Raw genomic sequence first — 20404 nt, forward strand, 5'->3', positions numbered from 1 at the left:
AAATATGGAATGAGAAGTTATGGGATGGGGTCATTACAGTGATGGTAGTACTAGGCACTAAGGGGCCAGGGGAACTGAATGCCCTGTAAGGGGGGCAGTCTTAAACAAGAAACACAAAAAAATAAGCTACACAGAATCAGAGGATTCTGACTCTCATCCTACAGTGCCACACCAAGGTTCGGTGACCCTATAGGACACAGTAAACTGTCCCATAGGGTTTCTAAGACTATAATCTTTAGGAAAGCACACTGCCACATCTTTCTCCCTTAAAGGAGCTCGTGGATTGGAGCTGTCAACTGTTGATTCACAGCCAAGTGCTTTAATAAATGTGCCATCAAGACAAGAAAATGCCCCAAATGCCAACAACACCCCATTGACAGTCATTGATGGGGTGTCTTAAGATTCAGTCAGAGAGGTGACTTTGATGTCCTTTGAGGCCCTTGGCTTCCTTTATGTCCCAAGAGTCCTCAATAAGAAGCTTAGAACCACCTAGTAACTGCGTCACTTACCAAGGGATCCTTTAAGACACACACACATCTATACAACACACACCAAACATGTTTGTACACATAAATGCACACACGTGCTCACACACACATGTTCATGCACACACACTAGAACACATGCACACATGCATTTATAATTTTCTCATCAGTATCACAACTAGGTACGTACACATGTACACCACACGTGCACATGCCAGACATGTCTGTACACACACCAGTCACACACACACCAGCTGTGCACTGTATGTATACATACACACCGGACACAGATGGGCTACACATGTGTATACCAGACACATGTACATGCAAATGCATATCTGGTGTGTATACCATGTATGTGCACACACAAATCTAAACTCTGAACATGTGTGCTCAGACATGCACACATACCAGAAACATACACACACCAAACAAGTATGCTACACATGTGCACACACAAACACATGAGGCAAAGGCACACACATGCACATGAATACTAGACACATACACTGGATACATGATGCTCACAGGCATGCACTCATCGGAAGAGATGCACATAGAAGCACACATCACACGTGAATACCAGGCACACATGCATATGCCCACTTGATCCACTGATTTGAAAACACATACATGCACCAGATGTGCATGCATGCACACACAATGGTCTAGCCCAAGACGTCAGTGACCATTGAAGTCCAGCTTTGGTGACAGAATTTGAGAGTTGAACGGCACTTCAGAGACCACCCAGGTGAAGCATGTACTGAAGGCAGCAGGTCAGAGCCTGGCCCACGGTAGACACTTGACAAATGCACTCCTCTGCCTAGCTGTACATGGGAGGAACCTGACACGTGCATGTGACTGACTCAGGTCCCCATGGCAGGAGTGGAAGGGCTGGCACGGCACCCTTCGCACTGCCTCTCTCATGGCACTGTCTTGTCCCAGCCCACACTCCCACTGAGCATCCCCACAAACACCCCATTGCATTCCTTTCTACAGGGACTCTCTTTGCCTCATCAGACTGGTGCCACCCACAAACAGTCTCTCACTCCCCTTTGAGGATGCCACTTATTAGGCCAACAGCCCCTGAGGACTTGCTGCTCTGGGTCTGCGTCTCCCTGTAGGGAAAAGCTGTAACGTACATTTATAAGGTCCCTTTTGTGGAGAGCATGGCACTGGGCACAGTTGGCTACCATTCCCTTCTGAGACTCACCACAAGCAGTATGAGTATGGACCTTCCAGTGGATGCCCCGAGTCTAAATCCCAATGAAACAGCAAGTCACACAACCCCTCTAAGCCTCCTTTGTCTCATCTGTAAAATGGGGATGCTGACCTAAGCTGTCAACAGGTTTCACAGGGATTTTGCTTGTAAAGCATGTGATGAACACATACTTATCGACCAACAAGAGTTAGATAGCACTGCCAAAAGCATAGAGCAGAGAACACAGTAGGTGCTCATGATGTGACCGTTGCTGGACTCTGTCAAGTCGATTGAACTCACAGTGACCCATGTGACAAAGTACAAATGCCCCATTGGGTTTTCGTGGCTGTGATAACAGTTGCTTCTCGGAAACTCTACGCAGGGTCGCTGGAGTCAAAACTGACTTCACGGCATTTAATAACAACAATCTTTACAGGATCCGAATGCCAGCGCTTTCTCCACTGGAGCCACTAGGTGGATTTGAACCAATGATGTTTTGGCTACCAGCCAAACACCTAATGATTGTGCCACGGGGAGCTCCTTCATGACATGATGGTTCTAATTAAAATACAGTAGACCCATTGCTGCCAAGCCATTTCCAACTCGTAGTGATCAACTTGCCCGCACTCAACAACAACAACAAGGACAACCAATGATCCTCCTGGACAGAACAGAACTGCCCCAGAGGGTTCACTTGACTGTAAATCTGTACGGAAGCAGACTTCTGCATCTTTCTCCTGAGGAGCAGCCAGTGAGTTTGAACCACTCACCTTTCAGTTAACAGCCAAGTGCTTAACCACTGCACCACCATGTTAATGTTTCCATGTTAACACGTGAGAAAATGAAGATGCAAGGAAGTGATGTCACTTGGCCATGAGTGACAGATGGGGATGGACACCTGGTTCAGCTGACCCCAGACCCTGAGTCTTCTCTAGGACACCAGGCCCCCAGGTAAGGCTCACCCCCACACCCCAAGCTCTCACCCGTGCTCTGTGTCTCCAGCAACTTGTGCATGGAGCTGTAGGGTCTCGGTGGGATGTTGAGGCTTGTGAGGGTGGGGGGCCCAGATGCGGAAGCCACCTCCACTAGCGCCTTCTCCTTCAGCAGCTCTGGTGGAGAGCTGGTATGCACGGTGGGGTACACCTTTCCACTGCCTACAGTCCTGCCGGATGCCTCAGATGGCGACCTGGGAGGGGGCGCCTGGCAGCGGACTGGTTCCAGGTGGCAGTCAGCATGGTAGAAGCTGTGCACAGACTCTGTGCCCGCCGGAGGACCCCCAGAGAGGACAGGTGTGGAGGGTGGTGGCAACATGAGCCGGCGGGACCCATTGGCTTCCGTGTCCTGGATCTCTGGGCTGGACCGGGGGACCCTCAGTGTCCCATTGCCCAGGTGGTAGTGATGGTGATGGTGGTGGTGATGGTGCACTAGGTGGTGGACAGATGGGCGGCGGTGGGAGCGAGAACAACTGCTGCTGGGCTGGGGTTCCTGGCCCCCACGGGCCACTGGACTGCTCAGGAGCCCAGCACGCACGCCCACTGCTCGGAAGACCTGGGCCAGCCTGCGGGCGCCTTTGCGGAGGATGTACACCAGGTACTTGAGAAGCTCCTCATAACAGCTGCCTGGTTCTGAGAAGCTGGCTAGGGTGCTCGCATTGGACAGGAAGCGCACCCGCTGCTCCCGCATCAGCTGACTTTCCCGCTGCTTGGTCTCTGAGAACTGAGTTGCAATCACCACCAGGCACAGGTTGATCATGAAGAAGGAGCCCACCTGTTTGGGTGGGGACAGGAAGAGGAAACGTCCTGAAGAAAAGGGGACTCCAACGCTGGCTGCTGAGTAGGTCATTTCCTACAAACCAGACTCTGGGTTTAATTACTTTCCAGGAATTATCTCGTTTTATTCTGGCAGCTTCAGGGGTCATATCAGATCTCAGGGGTCACTATCACATCTCTATCTTATTAGTGAGGATACTGAGGCTCAGAGAAGTGGAAGCATTTGCCCAAGATCCTCAGCTAATGCACGGTCACGTAAGACTTAAGCCAAACACTAAGTAATTCCAAGATGCCGCTACTGATCAAGATGTTCCCCGGCAAGAATATTCCCAGACTCCCTGCCCACCCCCAAGCATGCCTTCCCTAGAGACTCTCTGAGCCCCACTCCCCAATTCCCATTAAGAATGGGGAGGGCTGTGAGAATGAATGTTATCTTGGGCACATGGGAATTTCAGGTTGGATTGAGCCTTTGAAATCTTGGCAAAACATCGTCCTCAAGACTACACTTCTAGCTGCATGACCTTGGGTGAGACCCTTAACCCTTCAGAATCCTCATCTGACCACTCCCTGTGCCCTCCCTTCTCTACAGCCAGGGGAGGGGCTTACATACTAGCCAAGCTGTCACTGGTTTGCCCACACTCCCTCCCCACTCCCCAGCTCCAGGCCTCAGTTTCCTCAAGGCATATAGGAAATGAATATTTATAGTGACAAAGCAGATTTTTTTTTTTTTTTTTTTAGATCTTGCCCTAGTAATTATGATAATTAGTTTCACTAGTGTGATTCCAGAGAGCTATTTGGGAAGATTTTTCAGGGGGTGTGTGGGAAGGTGGAGAGGCCCCTTACCTTCCTGTCTGCTCCCTGCCCCCCTAGCCCAGGGAGCGCAGCTGAGTGAGGGAAGAAAAGGCTGTTCTCCTAAGTGCTGGCCTCACTCCTCAGGTAGGTGATGGCTGAGGTAAGGACACACCTCCAGCAGGCTTGTCCCAAGCCTGACCACTCTTCCAAACCAGGAAAAGTTCTGGGTGCAGGGATGGCCTCGAATGCTGTGCTTTCTCAGGGCCTACCTTTGGTCACTTTAGTTGGCGCCACCAAGAACTGCCTTATCCTGTTTCCACCTCTCTCTGGAGCTAATTCTAGATTCCTCTTGCTGTTGTTAAATGCTGTTGAATCGGGTCCCACTCATAGATACTATTGGGTTTCTGAGGAGCCGCTGGTTAACTTGAACCGCCAACCTTACGGTTCAAACTGACTTTGCAGTCTAGAGCATTAACCCACAGCACTACACCAGGACTCTGGAAGATCCCAATCTCTTTATCTCCTTCATTCAGGATCTGTCCCCTCTGTCTTGGCTCAATCACAGACTTCTGGTGACATGGAAAAGGAGCTGGGCTTGGACTCAGCAGCATTGTCAACTCCAGCCACTTACTTGTTGTGTGACTGGCCAAGTGACCAACCTCTCTGAGGTTTCTTTATGAAATAGGGTCCACAATCCCCACATCCCACACCTCACTGAAGGTTATCTGGACAGCAGAAGTTATAGCACCAGGTCTGCAATGACACCCAGCCCTGTCCAATGACATTAATCAACACCATGCAAAGCACATAGGAGGGTCAGATAAACAGGAAATGCCACTTTCCTCATTTGTAAAATAGAGGAATGATCACAGGATAGGAGTGAGAATTATGCACTAGTTTATAACAAAAAATGATTAGATATGTTTTGTTGTATCATTATAATTTTTTTTAAAGTGAATAAAACAGGCTGATGTTTACTAAGTGCCCAATAAATATTAGCTATAAATTGTAGTAATTAAATGATTAACTCTAAATGGGAGTGTTTGAACTATTAAATATTGCCAATTTTGCCTCTGTTTTCTGTTCTCTTATGGTCCTGGAATTTTTGACCTGGAAATGCAGTGTTTCTCAACATTGTTGTTGTGAAGTGTTGTGGAGTCAGTTTTAACTCACAACGACCCTCTGTAGGGTTTCCAAGGCCAGCTGGTGGAGTTGAACCACAGATCTTGTGGTTGAAACTGACCTTAAGGTCCATTAAACAATTGGACAATTCTTTGTTTCAGGATGTTTACCACCCTCTTTCCCACCCCGTGCACAAAAAAATGTCAAAGGAGTCCCCGCTAGTCCTCATTAAAAAAAAAAAAATCACTCTTTGCCATTTTCAAATGTCTTGTATGGGAGGAGGTATCACCCTGGGTTGAGAATCACCCATTTTACAAAATGCACAGGATGAGGCTGGGGCCTCATGGGGATTGATTTACTCAAGGTCGCTTGGTGGTATACCATAGGGCCCAGCCTTGACCTTGGATTCCCTCCTGAGTCCTCATCTGGTGTCCTTTCACAACAAAACACTGCTCTCACTGACATGTCCCGAGAGCTTAGAATTACAGACCCAGTAACCCTTCCTCTCTCTGGACTCCCTGAATGTTCCCCCAAGATGCCCCCCTCCCTGAGGCTTGAGGAGTCACTCACAATGATGAGGAGGATGAAGTAGATGAAGTTGTAGAAGGAATGAGCATCCATCACAAAGTACATGATGTCCACCCAGCCCTCCAGCGTGATGACCTGGGAGGAGGCAGAGCAGCAGACTGACCCAGGCCCACCCTAAGCATCCTAGTTCTCCTCCAGGGCTCCTGACCCCACCCCACTCCTGAGAAGGACCACTTGATGCCCAACTGTGTCCAGGGACTGGAGTCTGGGCGGCTACACAGTCCTGCTTTCCCGGGACCCAGGCTGCCCCACCTGAAAGATGGCAATCCAGGCATATCCGATGTTGTCAAAGTTGATGGCACCCTTGAAAGGGTTGCGCTCCCCCGCAGAGCAGTTGGTGTAGTACTGGTTCCAGTTGACGCAGGTGGTGTTGCTGGAGCTATTATAGGCCTCATAGTCCAGCCCACAGGGTGGGCCACCTCCCCCATCCCCTCGAAGCGTGGGCACGCTCCGGCAGGACCGCATGCCATTCTCGCGAGGCTGGGAGCAGATGAAGGGGCTCTCGTCCTCATTTTCTGTCTGGTAATAGCGCTCCAGGTCCACGCTCAGGGGGCTGCAGGTGGTGAGGTGGGCAGAGATAAGACTGGGGAGCAGGATCCTCCCAGGAAGGGAGAGTGGGCTGAAGCATGCAGGATGAAGAACAGGGCAGGAGAACCAAGTGGGTGGGGAGAGCAAGAATGGAGGGATTTGTGGGCATGGGACTGGGGGTACTGGGTGTGCGGAGACTGAACAGGGGATGGGCAGAGAGATTAGATGGCTGGTTTTCAAACTCTGCTGCACATGAGAATCACAGAGCCATGCCAGGCTAGACCCCAGTCCAATTAAATCAAAATCTCCAAGGGTGGGTTCCAGGCATTATCAAGTCTTAAAACTCCCCTGGTGATCCTAATGGGTAGTCAAGCTTGAGAACCAGTGTTGGGGCATGTTGGCTGTCAGGAACAACAGGAATGGGGGGGATCCGAGGAAGCCCAGCCCCATAATCATTCCCAGGTCAACAGGTCAGCCCTTCCTGTACACCACTCACAGACTGAAATTCTCGGGCAAGAAGCATCGGTTGCGAAGCAGCCCAGCCCAGAGCTGGACGCCGACGATGCCGAAGATGAAGAAGACGAAGAAGCAGAGCAGCAGAACATTGCCCAGCATGGGCAGTGTGTCCAGCAGCAGTGTGACGAGGATGCGCATGCCTGTGGGGGCAGAAGTCACGCTGGGCCCGCCAGGTTGGCTGGGCTGGGCTGGCTGCCACAAGCCTGGCAGTGCTCCCAGGGGGCCCACCAGGGACTGAGGCTGAGATGGTCCAGCTCAAGCAGGAAGGGAGACCAACAAGCACTCCCCAGGCAGCCCCAGCCTCCACCTGCCATGATTACCCTTGGCTCACTTGGGACCACCAACCAGGAGCCAGCAGAACTGTGGTTTCCAGACACCCCCACTAAGCATGGTGGATGATGTCACCCCCAATCTACAGAGATGTCCAAACCTCAGAAAACAGACATGACTTGTTCAGGAGCATAGTGTTGGTACTGCAGGCGCCGGGACAAACCCAGGCTGCTTTGGCATCCTATTCCCCAAAACACACACACACACACACACACACACACACACACACACTCCCTTCCTACTTCTTTCTCTCACCAAAGGGCCACCTATGGTCCCCTGCCCCCACCAAAGAAAAAGCTTCTAAGCAGTTAACCCTTTGGTGGCTGCAGTATCACCATCTCCCCTTCTAGCCCACCCTTCTCAGTCCCTCTTCCCTCACTCCCACCCCATCTCCCTCTGCTCCTCTGTGCTCCAATTGAGAGCAATTCCTCAGGGTTTGCATTAAGGGAATTACACCGGTGGGGAGACAGAGGCCTATAAATCTGCCAGCCCTCACCCAGGGTGGGAGTGGAGGTGAATGTATGCCCCTCAACACATCTGGAGCACCTATAAACTCCAACACACCCAATGCCACAGCTCTGCCCACCCAGAGGGGCCCTGCGTCTTGCTCACACACACACCCAGCAAAGGGGTCTGCTGTCAAATCCAGGCAGGGCCCCAGAAACATGCCCCCTCAGTACAGGAACCGCAGAAGGGGACCATCTGCAGTGTAAGCAGGGTTGGGGAATTGCAAGGGGGCCTGAGCATGGGTGGGGAGGGCAGGGTGGAGGGGGAACCAGAGCTGCCAAGCTTCCTGGCTCGGGAAACCAATGCGGTTTAATTTAGATAATGGTCCCGCAGTCGCTGCGACGGGGCTGGAAGGGGTGGGGAGGAGGAAGGGGCCAAGGCAGGCAGGGAGAGTGAGCCATGTGGAATGTGGTCATGTTCCGTGTGGCCAGTGGGGGTTCACCAGTGAGACCCAGACTGAGCACAGGGCCACCCTGGCTAGAAATGGCCACTAGAATATCGCTACTCCTCTGCTGGCCTGCTCCCCTCCCCCACCACTGCCTGTCCCACGCTAGTCCACTGGGGCAACTGGTCACCTATGTGGAGGGAAAGGCCATCTGAGATGTTTCTGAGACCCTGACTCCAAACCAGGATGAAGTAATACACAGGCACGAAGAGGGGCTTCCCGTTAACCCTCTCTAATGCCAGAGCCAAGCCCAGGGGACCCTGTCTCTGCTGAGAGTGCCAGCCCCATCTGGTCTGTTCCTACTCAGCCTGGTCGGGCGAGGGCACGGTGGTAGGATTAGGCTCTGAGATTTCCACATTTCCTCTTGAGGCTGGGGGCTGAGGGGGTCACTCACTGGGCACCCGATTAATGGCCCTGAGTGGTCGCAGCACACGGACTGTCCTGACAGCTGAGAAGCTGACGTTCTGCAGGTCCAGTGAATACTCCAGCATCCTGCAGGGAGGGGCCCAGAAGAATCAAGAGGTCAACTAAGAAGCCTGTGGGGAGGGGGGTGCAGCAGAACCTGACTACACCACCCCCATCACACAGGGAATGGAAGAAGGAGGTACTGGATCAGAATTCAGATCTAGGATACCCTTAAGCTCTTAGTGGCTACCACTGGTTAGTGCTGATAGATGGTGACCCCATTGGTGTAAGAGTAGAATTGTGCTACATAGGGGCTTTCAGTGGCTGGTTTTGGGGAAGTAGATCACCAGGCCTTTCTTCCTCAGCCTTTGAGTAGCCAGGAACCTCTAATCTGTTAGCAGCTGAATATGTTACCCATTTGCACCACCCAAGGCTCTCCTAAATGGGTGGCCAGGGAGAAAGCAGGAGCTGTGACTGGTCTAGGGGGTATTGGGAAGCCTAGAACCCTGGACCTGGGGAAGGGACTGATGTGACTCATTGCTCTCCTGCCCCAATCCAGGCCCTCACCCTGCAATGACGATGAAAAAGTCAAGCCGGTTCCAAGTGTCTCCCAGGTAACACTTTTTTCCAAAGATGCCCAAGGCCACCATCTTCACCACCATCTCCACGGCAAAGAAGGCAAAGATGAAGTCATCAAAGGCCTGATTAATGTAAGGACAAACATCTGTTGAAACTGAGAAGGGGGTCATGGAACACCCCCACCCCAGCCCCCACCCATGGTGCTAGGGTCCCCCATAGAGAGATGAAGCCAGAGGTGTTAGGGTCAGGAGCTCACTCCCTCCAGCCCAGCCCACACCTGCAGAATCCGGCATCGTTGGGAGTCACAGGCAATGTCTTCACATGGCCGGAACATGCCCAGGGTCACACAGTTGAGCAGGATGACCAACATGCTGATGCGCTCGAACCAAGTATCAGGGCAGTCAAGGAAATAGCCAGCCAGGGCGCAGGAGCTGAAGCCATGTTTCCACCTCCTGCCTGTTGACCTCCCAACCCCACCTAAGACAACTGGCAGGTAACCAGGTTGATGAGGGACCCTAGGCTACACCTCAGACCAGTCCCAGGCCCAGGCTTGTCTTCGTTATCTCACTTCTTTGGACCCAGCTTCCTCCTCCATAAAGTAGTAGCAGTAGTTGTTGTTGTTGTTGTTAGGTGCCATCGAGTCGGCACTGACCCACAGTGACCCTATGCACAGCAGAACGAAACTGTCCAATCCTGGGCCAACCTCACTACTACTGCCATGCTTGAGTCCATCCATGCTGCCACTTGGCCAATTCATCTCGTTGGGGGTCTTCCTCTTTTTTTCTGACCCTCAACCTTAGAAGAAGCCACAAATACCCAAGAATTTGCACATTCTATTTAGAGGGAAAAAATCAATCATGCTTATAGAAATGCCAGATACCAAGGGTTTGCCACTGAATTGGAATCCTGTTCTCCCTACCTCACAGGGAAGAAGTGAGAAGCAAATGAGAATGTGGATGAGGATGTGTTACACAAACCTAAAGTCACATTATGCCTGGCATAGTTTACCAAGCATCTTCACACGATGCCACATTTAAAGCTCACAACAGTTCTGTCAAGGAATCAGGGTAGATACCTCTATTTCTCAGAACCCAAGGAAACTGTGGCCCAGAGAGTCAAAGTCATGTGCCAAAGGTCACTTGAGAAGCTAGAAAAAGACTGAGATTTTCCAGCTCCTAACATGAGGCTTTCTATTCCTGTGAAGATGTAAAGCCTCGGAATCCTATATAGTGTTGCTATGAGTCAGAACTGACTCCACAGCACTTAACAACAACATTATGAGATGCTTTCTGCCTCATACCACAGTTGCTCAGGTGTGTAGGGAAAGCTGCCGTGACTCTCTTAGCACCAGACAGACAGGCAGAGGATCTACGACTGCAGCCTTCTTCAGCAATAGCACCAGAACCCAACGCTGCCTCTTCTACCACCATCCCCCCCATCTCTCAAAACCATCCAACTCCTAGGATCACAGCCTCAGACAGTATCTAGACACATTCCCACATTTCAATAATGAGGACCCACTGCATGCCAGACACAGAGTGGACAGTACGCCATACCAGCCAGGCCACTGTCCCACCCTGTGGCTTCCAGCAGAAATCCTAGTCCAGATCAGCTAAAAGAGACTCCATTCTGCAGCAAGGAGAGATTCCTGAGTCTTTCTGCTTAGTGGATTCTACTGAGAAACTCACTTCCAGCCCATCAGCAGAAATATGTACAAAATGACTTCTGGACCTTAGAAGGTTCCAGACAGCAGACTCACAGATAAATGACCAGGCATCCCATCTTTCTCAAGGAAAATATCTGGGATATGAAAGGGGTGGAGGAGAGCACAAAGGCTAAAAACAGATAAGCAGAGATGGGGGCTAGGGAAAGAAGGCCTAGAGTAGGTATCATAGCAACCCAAGGTGAAATCCACCAAACCAGAGTCACTAAGGAGAGAATAGGGCTCAGAGCAGATGATCAATCTTCCTGTCTCAACCCCACTCCTGGAAGGAGAATGCTTTGGCCAGGCATGAGAGCAGCAGGAATGACCAGAACCCAAGGACCTTCCAACTAACTGGTTTCAGGCATATTCCAGCTGTCTTGAATCCCAGTGAGCCCTTACCCCAGAGACCCACATCTCCCTCAGTCCCCTCACTTTCCTCCTAACCCACTCCTCTCTCACCAACCGGTCCTTTATCCTCAGATTCCCCACCTCCTCTCCCTAGTACTCCAGAATTCCCAAGGAATTGTAATTCCCCTAACCGCTGCCCCCTTACAAGAGTGAAAAATTTAAAAGAAATATGCTTTAGGTTTTGGGGGTTAAATGGATAAAAGGGGGAAATAAAATGAGTGTTCTGTTTCCATGGAGCTGTTTTCCTTGAGTGGAACCAGAGCCCAGTGGATCTCTCCTCAGAATGGGGTCAGCCAGGGGTCACCCTGGAACAAAGTGGCAGGGAGGGAGCTCCCTTGGAGTCATCACTGGAAAGAGAAGGACACGGTTACCCTCAAGAAGAGGCCGTTTTCCCAAGCTAGTCCCCCCCACCCCCCACCCCCGTTCTCCACTGCAGTGGAGGGCGTTCTCCTGGGAAGAGGGGCTACAAAAGTATCTCTTGTAGATCTCTCTAATGGCAGTGATTCCACCATGTTACAATCATCTCTGGACTTGTCTGATGTCCTTGCTGGGGGACGGGCTCTCTGTTACATCATCTCTTCTATAAAGCTTACAACAGTTACTGGGATATGGCAAATGAGCAATACATAGGAAGAATGAGTGCGTGAGTAAATGAATGAATGAATGTCAGATGTGTCTCCTCATTCATGTTCTCCTACCCCATTTGTCTTGATAGCGATGAATTGATGGTCACCAGCGTGGAGGTGAGGAAAAGGCAAAGGCGACATCATCAAGGGGTCAGATCTCCTTAAACATGCTCAGATAGGGACTTCTGGTGACCAGAGTCTGCCTCCACACAACCTTAACCCTGGAAGCCCTCCTTGGCGATTCAACTTACTCCCATTTCATCTCTACCTCTCTCCTTTCACTATAGGTACAAAGAAGTGGAATGGAAAGAGACTACGGCACAGGAATATTTAAGACAACCTGAATCGAGGAATAATGAACTCTCATTAAGGGGGATGGGCGGGGGGTGTCTTTCACCTTTCTCAGGGTGGAACTTGTTTCCCTGGGAACATGGCCGTATGTCACTGTGTGATGCTCTTCTGTTGCCATAACAACAGTAGAATGTGTCACCAGGTGGTGTGGATTGGTTGCCATGGTAATTAAAGGGACCCCTCACATCTGAACTCCCCTTACCCAGGCTGCTATCTTGTCCTTATGTTGGGAAGGGGAAGTGGGGAGACCCACAAGTTATCAGATTGGGGAAAGCCATGTGACAAATCACCATGACAACCAATGGAACGGGGGACACGGGTTGCCATAGTGACTATGAGAGACCTGTGCAGTCACATGTCTACTGTTGCTATGGTGACTGTCCAGGCTGGAGTGGATCCCAAAGGGGGAGGGGGGACAGTAGAGGGGAGGATCTTTCTTCTCACAACCCACCATCAAAAGCAGAGAAAAGGGAAATGGCAGGGAGAGGAACCCCACTTCCATTCCTCCTCCCTCCTGTTATCTCCACAATTGAGACCTCTCAGATGGTCTTTATCTAGAGTCCTTGCCTACCAGGAGCTGTAAGAGTGAGAGAGGTGGGGAGAGAAGGGAGGAGGGCTGGGGTAACTCCAGGACTGTGGGGGGGGGGCTCCAGGAAAGAAGAAGGCCCTCCAGCTGCCCCATTCCCTCATAGGAGTCTGGAAATCTGAGACCCAGGAACACTGAGGGGGAAATGGGCCTGGACCCAGAAATCCTAGTCTCCTAGTAAGGGCTGGGAAGATGGGGTGGGGGCAGGTCCTTCTTTCAGCCAACCCAGGGACAGGCTGGTGTCCATCTGATTGGGCAATCCCAAGGGTGGAGTGGGATATAGGGGGGCTCCCCAGCACGAGGCTGAAAGGGGAAATCCCCCAGCCAAGCCCCCACTCTGACAAGTCTGATTCTCTGTAGTTTCCCCCACCCGCTCCCGTCCAATGTGTGGGTGTGTGGGGAGAGAGGTTTCCAGCTGAACTGAAAACTGAAGCCCATAGAAAGGCAGCCGGGCCCCACCCAGAGACGTGAGTGAGACACAGACACAAGAGAGTCGGCCGCTGGAATCTCTGGGAAGGGAAATAGGCCAAAAATCTGATTCAAATGTCTATGATTCTGTGTGTGTGTGTGTGTGTGTGTGTGTGCTCACTCATGTCTGCATGTGTGAGCAGTTGTGTCTGCTGTCATCCTGGCTGAGGCGGGGAGCAGGCATGGGGTGAGGGGGTGCTATATGGTGGAGGTAATCCCAGGAATGACTCCTATTGGCACTAGGGGTGATGGGGAGTTCCCCCCACAGTGCGGTAGAGAAGAATAAGTGGGAAGGAGTGTGTGTGTGACCCAGAAGGATGGGAGGCCTGGATCAAAAAGTGTGCCAATGAGTGTTCTGTTCCTCCCTACTATCCGGTCCCAGCCCTTCTCCCCAGAACCCCCTCTGGAGAGCTCTGGGGTTGAAAAATGGGAGGAGGGACTAGGGAAAAGGCAGGAAACACCTCCACCCCAACCCCACCATTTCCTCTGAGGACCAAAATGGAGATTTCTCCCTAGGTAAGAGAAACAGGCTGACAGGGCACTGGGACAGTGGCAAGGAGGACTTCTGATATTCCTGGTATGCCCTCCCTTCCAGACACACACATTCAGACACGCACAGTGACGCACAATCACCATTCGCATTCACTTCTGGAAGCCATTAGTGCTCCTGCCAGGCACCCCTCCCCCCCTCTCCCCCCCCCCCCACTCCCCCTCTCTCGGCATCCCAAATGCCAGCCTGTGATTTCCAAATGAGAAAAAGCTGTGCTGGTCTCTGAGCTTGGAGAAACTCCTACACAAACTTCCAGATGTGACACAACAGCCGGGAGAGGGAATGCTCAGGATCTCCTTCCCGGGAGGGGAAGCACACTCCCTCACACTTGAAGAAGAACACACTGCACATACTATACCCTGCAAAGAAGTGGGGGCCTTTCTCACTATGTGATGACTGTCCAGGAGTACTCCTGGTCTCCCCAATACCAAAACACGCCTGTCTGAGGCCCTCTTCCTTTTGCTGGCCCCGACAACATATATACACACATACACATCACTTCCTACCCGAGTCTAGATCTCCTCTTTAGGAAACCTGCTCTCTTAAAGATGCCAAGAAAGGAAGGTTGGAGAAAACTGAAGAAAAACACAACAGTGTCTTAGTAAAGGGTGTCTTTATGTTTTTCTGGTTCAGAGGCATAGAGAGAGACCTTGTGGGACTAGGTAAACTACACAGACAAAGGGAAAGACTGAGGCCCTAGAATCATTTCAGAGCCTCTGATGGTGAAAATACAGGTTTCCCTTTGAACTTGAGCGGGATGGGGAGGAGTGAGGCACAGTTCAGACAACCCCCTTGCCAGTTAACCCAGGCTTGGCGGCTCATCCTGACCTACTGATGCTGATGCCCCAAGCCACAGCTTGCTTCCCCCATCCCCAAGATGAGTTCTGGGTTCCCACCTCTCTTCTCATTCCAGCCTTCTCCACTTGCCTCCTCCAGGACCCCTCTAGAAAGAAGCCTGCCCTCAGACCCTCCATTAGTACCTGGAGATAGGATGGGTGGGGAGAGATTTGAGCCATGAGGTTTCTTTTGGGGGAGGGCTGCAGCCCTAGATAGGGGAGGGGAAGAGGTCTGAAGTGGTTTCCCATTCATGGAGAGAATAGGTGGTTGGGCTGGAGAGGAGGGATGCTCAGAGTCCATCCTTCACATGGACACTCATTCCCATCTCTATCTCAGCCATGGACAAAGGGCCTGGTGCGCAGGCCCCAGAGCATAAGATATGCCCATTTGGCAGGTTCTCAGACCTCCAAGGTACTCACTTCTCTCTCTCTCTCTGCAGCTGAGAGAAAAGGAGAAGGGGAAAGAGTTGAGGAGAAGATCCAATACCAGGAGCTTCCCAAAGACCCATGGATTTTGGGGGGCAAGTTCACAGCCCTGCTTTGCATACTGGAAGCAGCAGAGCTGCAGAGAATGAGAGCAACACCAAGCTTCCCTCCTCCTTCCTCTAAGCAGTCTTGGCTGGGACCCTATGGGGGCTACAAGAACCTCTGAGTTGGGGGGAAAGAGCCAAAAAAGCTGTCAAGACCTGGGATGGCAGCGCACCTCCCTCCCCTTCCTTCCGCTGGTAATGGGACCAACCCGGGAGGCTGGAGCCTGGCATTAATTAGTCAAGCAACGCTTTGTGAGAGGGTCAGAGGGGGAAGGGCCTGGGGTGTCGGGGAAGGGAGCTGGGGTCTTCCCTATCACTCAAGACTGAGCAGGGGGAGGGCAGTGTTAAATCCACCTCCTTGGAATGTGGGGATTGCAGCCGCCAAACCCTTCGGACCCGTAGTATTTCATAGCTACCCGCTTACAGAATCACTGTCCCCCGAAAATACTTTCGGAGATCTGCGATCATCGTACCTACTCCGAGAGCAGAGGGGAGCACTCTATTTGTGAATGGGGAGGAGTAACTTGGGCCGACTAAATCCCATCCCCCTACCCCGGCCAGCGCTTTGCCCAGTCTTTCCCTCCACAAGGCAAAATCTAGCTTACAAAACTCCCCAACCCAACCTTCAGCGCCCCGCAAGTAATAAAGACTGGGGTACAGGGAGGGACGCGGTATTGGGACCCAACTCAGAGAGGTTCGACTGGAGCTCTGAGGGCAGACAGCTTCCCTCCACCACATCATGTTCGCATTCTGTGCGCCTGACATCAGCCGCGGCCGGAATCTCCTTGTTGTTCCTCCAACCCGCGGGGTGGGGGGTTAGGGGGGAGGCTTGAGGGGGGGGTAAGTCCTGGTCCCCGCCCCCACAACCTCTACCACTGAATCAGTAAAATCCTCAGCCTCGAGGACCAGGTAGAGAGGACTATACCCCAGAATCCGCCGCAAACTTTGGGGCGGGGGCAGGAGGGAAACCCAGAAGATTGCAGTCCCCCCCTCCCCCGTCCCCGCAGCTTCCTTCCCACCCCACCCCCAAACTCGGAAACCAAACCCTGCAAGCTAACCTGCGGGCAGGCGGAGTAGAGCTCCCAAGCTCCCAAAGCTTCCCACATCTGGAGGACGACGACCCTCCCGTGCCCACAATTGGAAAGTATCCAGCTGCGAGCCAGCGGGGAACGCCTTCTGCCCTCTCCCGGCCTCGATATCACCCCATCACCATCGAGGGTTAAGGTGTGTGTTCGGAGGTGGGGCTCACCAGGGGTACCGTATTGACCTGCCACTAGCCCCCTCTCTCACTCTGACGCCCCCTCTCCTTCTAAGCAGACCCCTTTGATCCCCCACCCTCCAGGCTCACTTCTCCGACTCACCTGGCGTTTGGTCCCCTCCGGCGGCGCGGCCCGCCCCCCTTTGGGCCCCCCAGCCATCTGTCCTGCCCCGAAGGATATGGGTTACAGACCGTACGGAGACACCAGCTCCGCGGGCGGCTGTCCTGGCTCAAGTAGAAAAAAACGACCGGGGCCAGCGCCGGGTACGGCAGCCCCTCCGCCTCGGAGTCCGCGCTGCCGGGGTCCTTCTCCGCCGACCCCGGCCCCGGCCGACCCCCGGCCCCGGACAGGTCGTTGAACCGAAAGCAGCTCCGGGGCTGTCCCGACTCCTCGGCGCCCGCTCCATCCTCCTCCTCATCCATCCTCTAGCCAGCCGGGGCCCCAGGCGGTCCGGAGAGGGGCGAAAGTAGCCCCTCAGAGGAGGTGTCCTCACGCAACCGGGGGGGCCCGGCGGGGGCGCATCTGGGGGGCTCTAGGGTGCAGGCTGAGCCCCCGAGAGGGCCAGTTCAGCCCAGTTCCCCTTGCCCGCAGGGGCATGCTGCCCGCGGGGCGCCGGGCCGCAGGGGAGCCTCGCCCGGCAAGAGTCCCGCTTTCCCTGGGCCCCCCGGGCCAACTGGCCGGCTACCCCTCACTTTGTTCCGGTTTCTTCGCTTCGAGCCCAGGCTCCGGCCGCCCAAATCGGCGCCACCTTCGGCGAAGCGGCCCCAAGAGGGTAAAAGGGGGGCACGGGGCTGAGGGTTGGGGTCCAGGGAGGGGCGCCCTCTCTTTCCACGACGCCGCTGGAGCGGGATCTAAGGGGTCAGCATCGTCCCGGCTCCGCGCCAGTGGCTGCGGGGGGAGGGGAGGAGGGATCTCTTTGGCGGTGGGTTTGGAGGGGGTGGGGGGCGGCTCCTTCCTCCGCCCTGCGGCCGGCTCTCGGTCCGGGAGGGGCGGGGAGACGGTGGGGGGTCGTCCCAGCCGGGGGTGGAGGCGGAGATGCCGCCGCCGCAGCCGCCTTGGTAGCTGCCACTGCCGTAGATGTCGCCGGCGCCACTGCCTCCTCGGGCCGAGACGCGGAGTGAGCGAGCGAAAGCGGCGGCTAGGAGCCCGGCGCACACCACAGCTGGATCCCTCACTCCAACTTCAAGCCTCGGCCCCGCCTCTCCTCAGCCAGCCTCTCAGCCAATCGCGGCGATCAGCCAGTCCCGAGTCGCGCGTCCATTGGCCGGCCGCCGTGGCAGTGCGGGCGGGGACGTCGGGGGAGAGAACCACAGCTGGAATCCGGTTCCCACCCCAAAATCCAGGACCGCCTCTCTCCCCTCCTCTTGCTCCTGGGTCCGCTCCCGAAGACTGGAGCCAATCAGACGGCCGTCCAGAACGAACCCACTTTCCTATTGGCCTCTGGGGTCTCTGGGACTCCCCTGAAAGGAACCCCCGGGAATCAAAGGATGAGGCGCAGGGTCTTGGAGTAGAGCCTCCAGCCCCTGAGCATCTTTTGCCGAGACCTCCAAATTGGATCGCAGCAGGAGGGCGGGGCTTAATTCTGAGCCTGCCAGGAGGTGAAGGGAGATGGGCGACCCAGAGTGAAGGGTGTGACCAGCGTCCCAGCGTGAAATCTTGGGTCTCCACCTGGTTAATCGCCTACCTGGGGTAGGAGAAGAGGAGCTGGGCATTCCGTGGGTGGGGCTTCAGCATAGAGAGACGGCCTTGGGGAAGCAGGCGGAACCAGGGAAAAACCTGGGTAGGCAAGATTTGGGTTGGTGGTCCTGCTCTAGGTTTGCTTCTAGGTCAGATTTTGACCCTGACCTCCTAACCCTAATCCGCTGGCCCCATCTCACGCGGATACCCCTAGGCTTCATTCCCTCAGCGCCTTGGGAGGCTTTAGGAGGGGTGTAGGCCCCACGTGAGGGCTTTGTGCTTGAACACGTGGCCTTGGACAGGTTGAGCCTGTCGGAGCAGAACCGGTATGTAAGAAGCAGCTGCAGAGCGAAGCAAGGCCCCAGCAACCGGCCCTGTAGGAGCGGCGATTGTGGAAACCTAGAACTTATAAATTAGACTTTTAACCTGTAAAGCTCCCACCACCCACTCCGTGCATTTTCGTCCTCTCCAGCCCTAATCTACCACTAAGGGGGAAGCTGTCCAAAGGACAACACCTTTCTGGGGATGCTCTTTCAGCACACTAATACCCTACAGGGAGCCGGTCCTCTGGAGTCTGCGGCTGCCCACACGCACGCGCAGACCCCGGCCCTCGCTCCGCCTCACCTCGCGGAGTTGCCGGGCTCTGTCAGCTCCAGCATCCTCCCGCTGTTTGGCTACATCCCAAGAGGCGGTGGATACCTGAGAGCGGAGCACCGCAAGAGTGCTGGGCCGGGTAGGTCGGGGGCCTACAGGGTAAGACCTCGGGAAGCACTTCACCAAATTTGATAGAGGTCGCCCCTGAGGAACCAAACCGCTTAGTTACCTCTAGGGAGACTTTGGGGGCTTACGCCACTGCGGAGAGGCAGAGGGATGGCCTAGATGACCTCTGGCGCCTCCCTGGCTCCCGAAGGGTTTTTCACTCGCCCCGAGGGTGCGCCACCCACACAGCCCCTGCGCGTCTTCGGCTGCATGAGGCTGGGGGCGCCGTGACTCGCACCCGGGGAGGGTGGCTGGAGGTGCAGCAGGCAGAGCTGCGGCTGCGCTTTTGCCTCCCAGGTTGCCCTTTCGCGGAATCCGGGTACCGAGTTGTGTAAATGAGGCCGGGTTTATTTGCATTTCATGCTAATGAGCATATCCCCTAAGTGCCTGACTCTCCTGGCGAGTGTCTCTGCTCTCATTCTGAGCGTGCGGCGCTGGCGTCTTGAACTTCGGTGCCATTTTCTGGAAAAGGGAGGTTATTTGTGGTTCGAACGCCGTGTCTCACACCACCGTGGTCCGTCCTGCCAGCCCTCAGTCTGTTAGTCGACCTGCCCTTCCTGGGCCAGGGTTAAGAAGCCCCAAGGCCGGCCCCGGCAGGTATGAACTATCATCAACCCCCACTTTGAAGAGTGGGAAATGAGGCCAGAGAGACTTGCCCAACCCCATGGTCAGGTTCCCCGCCGGCCAGCAGGCTCCACATCCATCATTCAGGACACCCCGATCTCTGGGCTGAACTTTGTTCTAGAACATACCCAGAAAGGGAGGCAGCACACACACACCATCTGGACCAACTGGACCCAGGGCTCCTTTGCTGGGCTCCAGGCCTGGGGGAGACTTACTACCAGAGCATTCCGATCCCTGGAAGAGGAGGGGGAAAGCACTTGGACAGCCAGTCAGAGACTCAGGTTAGTCTGAATGGGGGAGGGAAGCAGGGACGCAGGACCCATAGAGAAGGCAAAGGAAGCCTTTCCACCATTTTAAACTGCTCTCCAAGGCTCAACTCAAACATCACCTCCTCTGAGTGGTCTTTCAGCAAATACTGCAATGCCTAAGTGTCAAGGTACTGAAGATATAGAAAAAAGCCAGACCACAGTCTCTGGAACCTCATAGCACTCAACCGGACCCGGCAGCGCAGTGTTTGGTTCTGTCACTAAGAGTTGGAACAGACAACTGCACATAACAACGGTAGTGATCTGTCTCTCACAGGTAACTGTATGTTCCCTGAGTACAGAGACTGTATCCATTTTATTCATCAGGGTCTAAACTAATATGTGGCACATTGTTATTAAGTGCCCACAAATTGGTTCCGACACACAGACCCACTGTAGGGTTTCTAAGGAGCAGTCCAGTACATATTCTACAGTGCCACACCAGGACTCCAA

At 53.8% G+C, this 20404-nt stretch overlaps 1 protein-coding gene across 28 annotated transcripts in view; it reads right to left on the reverse strand.

Annotated features, from left to right (window-relative positions):
• CACNA1G (calcium channel, voltage-dependent, T type, alpha 1G subunit) overlaps positions 1-17366 on the reverse strand; it is a 65192-nt gene extending 47826 nt beyond the window's left edge. For 20 of the 28 annotated variants that reach the window (XM_006832455.1, XM_006832450.1, XM_006832454.1 and 17 more), the window contains exons 1-8: positions 16767-17008; positions 9545-9656; positions 9256-9389; positions 8678-8775; positions 6982-7141; positions 6210-6510; positions 5940-6032; positions 2670-3453 (exon numbers count right to left, since the gene is read on the reverse strand). In XM_006832455.1, the coding sequence (XP_006832518.1) occupies positions 2670-3453; positions 5940-6032; positions 6210-6510; positions 6982-7141; positions 8678-8775; positions 9256-9389; positions 9545-9656; positions 16767-17008 (1924 nt within the window). Of the gene's footprint in view, positions 1-2669; positions 3454-5939; positions 6033-6209; positions 6511-6981; positions 7142-8677; positions 8776-9255; positions 9390-9544; positions 9657-16766 lie in introns of all 28 variants that reach the window. The other 8 variants (XM_006832456.1, XM_006832453.1, XM_006832446.1 and 5 more) reach the window with 1 other exon arrangement.
• Between the last annotated feature and the right edge of the window lie 3038 nt (positions 17367-20404).

The sequence above is a fragment of the Chrysochloris asiatica genome, unplaced genomic scaffold, assembly GCF_000296735.1.
Source record: "Chrysochloris asiatica unplaced genomic scaffold, ChrAsi1.0 scaffold00007, whole genome shotgun sequence".
Classification (NCBI taxonomy): domain Eukaryota; kingdom Metazoa; phylum Chordata; class Mammalia; order Afrosoricida; family Chrysochloridae; genus Chrysochloris; species Chrysochloris asiatica.